We start from the raw sequence: 8,917 nt of genomic DNA on the forward strand, positions 1-8,917 counted from the left end.
TTCCATTCAGAGTTCCCACTCTCTAAGACTCACCCATGAAGCATCTTTAATTCCTTCATTAGAACTTTGGGTATACTGACTGAATAGTTTAATATTGTCAGGAGAGGGCATTCATGTAGGAAAAAACCAGGAAAAAAGGCGTGCTTATTATGGCAATATCTCAAAATTATTTTTTCTGAGAACTTACTTGTAGTGAGCAGTTTTATTAGAGGGAAAGTATTACTGAGGTATAATGATGCACCAGAAAGGTAGACACATTCTTTGATAAAATCATCAAGTGTGGACTAAAACATAATTATAGCTGATTAAAAAACATCTGTTGGGCTTCCCTGGTGGCACAGTGGTTAAGAATCCGCCTGCCAGTTCAGGGGACATGGGTTCGAGCCCTGGTCTGGGAAGATACCACATGCCGTAGAGCAACTAAGCCCGTGTGCCCTGAGTACTGAGCCTGCGCTCTAGAGCCCGTGAGCCACAACGACTGAGCCCATTTGCCACAACTACTGAAGCCCGCACGCCTAGAGCCTGTGCTCCACAACAAGAGAAACCACCGCAATGAGAAGCCTGCGCACTGCAACGAAGAGTAACCCCTGCTTGCCAGGGGTTACTAGAGAAAGCCCGTGTGCAGCAACGAAGACTCAACACAGCCAAAAATTTAAAATAAATAAATAAATAAAACAATTAAATTTATTAAAAAAAAATTAAAAACATGTCTTCATTTGCTGGATGATCATGGGGGCTATAGATAATGTGATTAGTCCTTCGTGTTTTCTGATTTTTTTGTTGTTGTTGTTCTTCTACCCCATTCTTCAGAATAAATTAGACCTCAGATAATACCAAGATGCCATCTGTTTTCTAATAAAAAGCCATTTGATGTTTTATCATCTAGCATCCCCATAAAATTATGGAAGAAATTTTCAAACATGAAGACAGTGGCAATAGACCAGTCACTTATTGCTAGTCTCCTAGGAAAAGTTTTGTAGCTAAGATATCATAGAGAAAAAGAATAGGAAAAGTCCTTTTACTTTCTTTTACTCTCGGTGAAGGCCATTTAGTTCTAGTCTACCAGTTGGAGACCATATATAGTACCATTCTGTGTAATCCACAGTGCTTCTTTATATAGTTGCCCTGAGAATGGAAACCTCGACCAGGCCCATTATCAACTTAGTCATGAACAGGATTCAGCCATTTTCACATATGGGTAACTTCACAAGATGATTGCACTTCACCTGTGTATTCCACCCCGAATTCAGCCTGCCTGGCCTTTACAACGTGGTGGGAGAGAAGATTGGTAGCCAGGAAGAAGAGACTGAAAAAAAAGCACATAACTAACCCTCCTATAACCATATGACACTATTTTGAGTGTAGTTTTAGGTAGGTACTAAAGTACAGTTTTACCATAGAAAGCTTTGTAGTTGAAGCATAGTCCTTATAAATCAATAAGGCCTTTTATGTGTTTAGAACAATGTCTGGCACATAGTAAGCACCATTTAAGTGTTTTGTAATTATATTTATTGCTACTATTACTGTCAACATTATGGCTATTTTAAAAGAAAAAGTACTGAACCACTGGCTCTGTAGGATTTGTTAGTTAACTTAATAATATGAAGAAATTCTGTATACAAATTATATCTTTGAATGTTTAGTATACCTTGAAATCAGTATTACCTTTATTTTTGTTTGAGTATTGCACAACTAATTAATATTGTTTGATATGTAGCTTTTTGCATATACATTCTTTCAGGTGAGCTTTAAAATTTATTTTGAAATATAACCAGAATATTTATTTTAATCTTTTAAGAATATAGATCGAAATGAATACTCACTTTTCTTAAAGGTGAAAACATTTTTTCTTATTAGATCAGTGATTTTTAAACATTTATTTAATGAGTATCATAGCTATTATTTTTTTCCAAGTAGAAATAAAGCTGCTGGCTGGAAGTTTCTCATTTTCATTTAAAACACATAAAACCAGCAATATTGGTGTTTAAGTTAATGATTTTTAGGATATGTTAATTAAGTGTGAATAAATCCAAGGCTAAAATTCATTTCATACCCTTTTCCCCAAATGTAAGTAGAACTGGAGATACTTTAAGTAGAACCATAGGCTATAACTACTTCTAATAATTTAGTTCTAAAGGCTTATTTTTAAAATCCTTTATATCTTTTTTATGGTATTAATTTTCTCAGTATTCTCATTACTTAAAAGATAAACACCTGACTGACTCTTGTCCATGTTGTTGTAAGGGCCAAGCTAATGTTCCTTGACCAATAAAATTTTTCTAATTTGGAAGGAACTTTTTCCCATCTGACATCTTGATGATGTGTAGGCTATTTTACACATTTTAGCCTTCGTATTTTATCAGAATTTGAAATAAAAGAAGAAGCTACTATAGTTTCATTTCCAAACATAAACATTAAATAGTATGATTAAAAAGAATAAGTAAAATGTAACATGAAAGTAGAAATTAAAAATAAGAGCCAAAGAATAGAGAAAAACAGAAATGGAATAAAAATTATAATTAGACTAATAAATATAAATCATGTGCACACAGCATAACTAGATACTTTGATGGGTTACAGATTTGAATCAGAGCTCTCTGTCTATGAAAGAAAAACTTGATCACTTAAGTTAGGGATTTTCGAAATTGTTGACATTTTGGGCCCTGTAATTCTTTCTGTTTAGGGACTGTTTAGAGCATTGTAGGAAGCTTAATACTTTAGCCTCAACCCACTAGATGCTAGTTTTAACAACCAGAGTTTCCAGACATTGCCAGATGTCCCCTAGGGGGCAAAATTGCCCATGGTTGAGAACATTTGAATTAAGTTATTCACAGGGCTGAAAATAAATACAGATCTGTTGTATGGTCAGCTCTTCGTGATACTAGGAGCAGACAATAATTTTTTATCGGAGTCTTACTAGGAACTCATGGATATAATGAGCAATGTTCAATATACTTTAAAATAGATAAATTTATTAAATTTAGGACTATTTTTTTTTACTATCGGTATTTAATATTTGCTGATGATAGCATGCCTTAGGAAATTTAGTAAAAGTTGTCCTTGGCATGATGGAGGCATGGAAAACAGTATGAAGTGACCTAATTGCTTATATAAATTAATCTAGAAATAGCTTTAAAAATATCTGTAAGAAGAGATGGGTACTATGGTTTTTATTTTTAGGTTTGTTTGTTTGTTTTTGCGGTACGCAGGCCTCTCACTGTTGTGGCCTCTCCCGTTGCAGAGCACAGGCTCTGGATGCGTAGGCTCAGCGGCCATGGAGGGAAGCCCTTTTTTTTGTTTTTTAAATAAATTTATTTATTTATTTTTGGCTGCATTGGGTCTTCATTGCTGCACGCAGGCTTTCTCTAGTTGCGTGAGCAGGGGCTAATCTTTGTTGCGGTGCGTGGGCTTCTCATTGCGGTGGCTTCTTTTGTTGCAGAGCACGGGCTCTAGGCTCACAGGCTTCAGTAGTTGTGGCTCGTAGGCTCTAGAGCGCAGGCTCAGTAGTTGTGGCGCATAGGCTTATTTGCTCTGTGGCATGTGGGATCTTCCCAGAGCAGGGCTCGACCCCATGTCCCCTGCACTGGCAGGCGGATTCTTAACCACTGAGCCACCAGGGAAGTCCTGGTACTATGGTTTTTAAAATCAATCTTTCTTAAATATTGTCTCCTTCATCATAGATCTTGATAAAATTTTAGGTGGCAGTGATTTAGAAATTATATTCACTGACATACCGGGAATGTAGCCATTCTAAGTTCTCACTTAAGTGTAGACCCTCTGCCTTATTTATCACGGTGGTTGCCAAAACGGTGGTTGCCAAACAGTCTGCTATTCGTTGTTGGTCTGTTAAACAGTGTGCACAAGTTTAGACTTGACTAGACTTGCTCCTTGAGGAGAAAAGGACGTGTGAATTGTTCATAAGAATAACTTTATCCAATGTAATGGCCTACCCCTTTATCCTGAGATTTTGTCTTCTGTTGTGAAAAATATTTAGGTGGCAGCCTTTATTATTTCTTTTTATGTCTTCCGTTAGCGTGGTAACAAGTTGGGTAGTTTCTGTCCCCTCTACATTCTCATTTTAAACTAGTATGTTAAATCCCTAAAGTATAGAAAATAATGCCTTTAAAACACATTTTGAGCTTTGAGTGGGATTGTCATTTTCTTGTGAAAGTGTATGGGTAATTCTCACCTGAATGGAATATCTTCTCACTTTGCTAGCATATGAGTTAGGTAAGAACCCAGGGCCTTCGCTTTTGCCAGGAAACATTTTTTAATCTGTCCTATTGCAAGTGAATACGATTTCTAAAATAGTAGCAATACAGAATGAAAGATTTTAGATATAGATGATATTTGGGGGTCATGTTTTGATCTGTATAATTATAGACATCTGTAATCTGTGTTCTATTGTATCATTATTGTATGTGATAAGACATGTAAAATAACACTGCATAAACATTTGATCAGTTTAAATTTTAACAAGTTTTCTGCTTTGCACTTGAAAGAGAATAATTAGAAACAATATCCTTTTCCTATACTATTCTGGTAATAACATTTTAAAGAAGATTCTTTATGTGTAGGTTTTTCATAGAGGAGTGGATTTGAAGAACAAAGCCCAAGAATTGAGAATATCTAAACAATATAATTTTCGGAGTATAACAGGGACTCTTTTCGTAAGTAGAGTAGCATGTTCAGTGCCAGCACAGTAGACACTCAGTAAATGCTTATTGAGTGAACCCATTTAAGCAGATACCAAAATATGATGGTAAAATGATTCAGTTGCATGTCGTTTGCCATGCTGGTACTAGAAATTTAGTTTGAAATGCAAGGTTGGATCATGTAGTTATTTTCTGAAAGGAAAGAAAAGGGAGCTTAGTATTTTCTAAGCTGTTTTAACTAGTGGGAGGTATATGGGAAAGCATTAAGTTAGAGGTTAATGCCAGTTTTTAGATAGATATTTATATACTAGCCATCTGAATAGCAGTCAGAAAAGATTTGTAAAGAAGGGCATGTAACTTAGCTTTAAATAAGTCACTTCATTTAAACTGATTTTGAACAATGATTTAATTTGTTCTTTTTAAAAAAATTATTATTTTGGCAGAACTAAGTTCAGAGAGTCTCAGAACCTGCTTTAAGATCATCAATGGTTATATCTTTTTATCATCAACAGAATTTTTACAGGTATGTTGTAGTTTTTGCATTGTAAAAATTTATATAGTTATTATTTTGATTGTTTCTTATTTGAAATCAGGAATCTTATTTTGAAATCTTTTCAAAATTTAGTTGATTTATTACTTTAAGGGGGGAAAGTCGTCATAAGCATTGCCTACTGTGGGGCAGATGTGATGTAGTTTCATGAATTATGTTATTTAACATAGAAAATATGCTCTACATGTAAATATATCCTTATATTTCTACAAAAATTAGAATAGCAATAAACTATTTTTATTTCTTAAACTTTTCCTAAAGAGTTCTAATTGAAATTTTATATGCTTAGAGCTTTAGTATCTTCTCAAATAGATTATAATGAGTCCCCAATTTAATTTTATACCTTTTTTGATATTGCAGATATATTCATATGTATATTTTGACTTTTCATTGAATTTCAGACATATGCAGTAGGTCTATGTCAGTCCTTTTGTGAACTGCTAAACGAAATTACTACAGAAGGTCAAGTTCAAGTGCTAAAGGTACTGTCATCTTTCTGATGAATATTATTGTAAATTTTCCATCTGTATTTTGTGAAATTGGACCTTCATTTGGGTTTAGATGATGGGCAAGAAGGGGAAGAGTAATTCTAGACAGAATATTTTCTTTTAGCTGTATTAAATTGGTTTAATACCTCTGGACCAGGGGTGTCAAATTTGACTGTGCATATAGATCACCTGAGGATGTTGTTAAAATGCAGATTCCACATTTCTAACTAACTTTCTGCTGATGGGACCCCACTCAAAGTTCCCCCTCATCCTGAGACTTCACTTTGTGTAGCAAGGCTTTAAAAACTTTTATAAATTATCCAAAGCCTGGCGACATCTGATACTTCTCATCTCTCCAGTTTGTTAGCCTGCTTTTGGGACACAATATTCCCACTATAATTTGGTACTTTTAATTTGGATTGGCTCTCGAAGTTAGAGTACCAAGTTTGTATGGACTGTGTATAACTCAGAACCAATGTTGAATCATTATATTGTATACCTGAAACTAATATAGTGTTATATGTCAGTTATACCTCAATTAAAAAAAAAACTTACAAACAAAAAAAGAACCCATGGGCTCTGAGTTAATCTTTATGCATTGTATCTTTATAGAATCACTATATATTATCTTTATATATTGTATATAATTGTGTATACTTAATAACCAACAGTCTCTGAGTTGTATGTTTATATATATATTAAAGATAAAGGAGTATCAAATGTATATATTTAAATATAAATGTATATATAAATATATCTTCACATGTATGTGTCACACACACACATATTTTGTATGGATTTTGTGAGAAGGTGTACTTGTTAAAAGCATCTCTTTTTTGTTTCTAAGTTCTTAGCAATGTTTTAAGTCAGATATGAGAGCTAGTTAGGTGAAGTGTTACTATAGCTTAACCAAGTAGCATTTTTTTGTGTGAAAACTATGGCATTGCTTTAGATCCTAAAAACAATTTGATTTCCTCCCAGTGAAATGAAAAAGTGTTTGCCCAAAGAGGTTCATTGTAAGAAATGTGTTAACCACAATAATCATAGCAACAACCCATAGTACATTTTGGGGGACTAAGTGGGTATAAGTTTGTGCAGGTAGTAAAGTCTTTCATAATAACCAATAAGAGTAATCATCAGTTGGCACTTATTCAGGCGTTACACTATTTTATGTGCTGTTCTTTGGACATTATACACATGTATGCACATATAAAGCTCCAGATATCTGTGTTAATATGCATGTTAATTTGATTTTCAAATTGGTTGCATTTACTATCATTGCTGATTATTCAGTCATTCACCATATAGGTCAGGGGTCAGCAAACTTTTTCTGTAAAGGACCAGCTAGTAAATGTTGTAGGTTTTGTGGGCCATATAGTCTTTGTCTCAACTATTTATATGTTTTGTTGTGGATTGAAAGCAGGCATAGATGGTACGTAAATTAATGCCTGTGGCTGTATCCAAAAATGCTTTATTTACAGAATCATATAGTTGTTCGGATTTGGCCCAAGGGCATTGTTTGCCAGTCCCTGTTACTGGTATTCAGTGCATTCTGGTAGGCATACGTGATAGAAAAACCACGGTTTCTGCTCTTGAGTAATTCATTCTTTTGGGGGAAGGAGGCAGGTAAACAATCAGCCCATATTTAGTGTGTTATGTTGTTTTGGATTAGACGTATCTCAGATTACCTGGTGAACTTTTTGAAAATTTGGGTAGGACATAAGATGTTAGTATTTCTTTTTAAAAAGTTCCCTAGGTGATTTTCATGAGCACTTTCTAGTGTGAGCCATTGCTGTCCATTGGCTTTATGTTACTCTGGGAGTATAGATGTGGTCATCTAACCCAGCATTTTGCAGAGAACATTTTTCAGGGAGAAAGGGTTGAGATGGGACCTGGATCTTAAATGTTTGGTAGGGTTAGGGTTACCAGATAAAACATAGTACTTTTATTTGCTAATTCTGGCAATCCTAGTAGGGTGAATTAGATTAATACAGTGTTGAATACTGCAGAGAAGTGAACAAAAATAAGAACAGAGAGAATACTGTGAGAATGGTCTGTTGAGGGTGGGGATAATGGTGTTATTTAAAACCTTTAGTGTCTATAAATTGGAGGGGTTCATATGCCAGATTACTGAAGTGTTAAATTATAAAGTGATGAGAAAATGATTATATTATTAAGAACTATATTTGTTTCCTAGGGCTACCATAACAAAGTATCACAACCTGGGTGGCTTAAAACAACCGGAACTAATTTATAATATTTATAGTGATTATCTCTCTCACAGAGTTCTGGAAACTACAAGTCTGAAATCAAGATGTTGGCAGGGCCATACTCTCTCTGAAGACTCTAGGGGAGAATCTGTTCCATGCCTTTCTCTTAGCTTCTGGTGGTGTACAGCAATTTCTGGCTTCCTTGGCTTATACATGCGTCACTCCAGTCTCTGCCTCAATTGTCACATGACATTCTCCTTGTATCTTTGTCTTCTCTTCTTATAAGGGTACCAGTCATAATGGATTAAGGGCCTACCATAATAACTTCATCTTAACTTAATTATATCTACAAAGACTATTTCCACATAAGGTCACATTCACAGGTACTTGGGATTAGGACTTCAGCATATCTTTTGCAGGGGGCAGGACACAAGTCATTCCATAACAAGAATTTACTGTTAAAAAATAAAAAGATAGCTTTTGTGTGTGGAGAGGCAGTGAGGAAAATCTGATGAGTAGATTTTGTAGGTGAAAGTGACCCAATAGAAAGGAAGATGGCGCCAGAATGATACAGGAGATTGGGATTTTGAGTCTAGAGCATATGTAGAAGGGGCAAGAGTTTGTTTTTTAAGAGAGCTGGCCAGACTGGTAGTGATTGAAGCTGTAGATACAATGTTAGGTGAAGAGAGTAAGAAACTGGCATATGACCTTGGTGTTTCCAGATAAAAAGACAAGATTGTCAGAGCTGCCTGGTGCCTGTCACTATGAGGCAGAGGAACATTACAGGACGATTAGTACATCTGCACTTATTGAGGAGACTGAGTAGTATTCATATCTCAGTATTCTTTTTTTTTTTTTTTTTTTTTTTTTGCGGTACGTGGGCATCTCACTGTTGTGGCCTCTCCCGTTGCGGAGCACAGGCTCTGGACGCGCAGGCTCAGCGGCCATGGCTCACGGGCCCAGCCGCTCCGCGGCATGTGGGATCTTCCCGGACCGGGGCACGAACCCATGTCC

At 35.5% G+C, this 8,917-nt stretch overlaps 1 protein-coding gene across 1 annotated transcript in view; it reads left to right on the plus strand.

Moving 5' to 3' along the window:
* IPO11 (importin 11) overlaps positions 1-8,917 on the plus strand; it is a 215,249-nt gene that overhangs the window by 102,279 nt on the left and 104,053 nt on the right. The window contains exons 23-24 of the mRNA XM_007130413.4: positions 5,099-5,178; positions 5,607-5,687. Coding sequence (XP_007130475.1) covers positions 5,099-5,178; positions 5,607-5,687 — 161 coding nt within the window. The remainder of the gene's footprint in view (positions 1-5,098; positions 5,179-5,606; positions 5,688-8,917) is intronic.

Source organism: Physeter macrocephalus, chromosome 8 (assembly GCF_002837175.3).
Source record: "Physeter macrocephalus isolate SW-GA chromosome 8, ASM283717v5, whole genome shotgun sequence".
Classification (NCBI taxonomy): Eukaryota; Metazoa; Chordata; class Mammalia; order Artiodactyla; family Physeteridae; genus Physeter; species Physeter macrocephalus.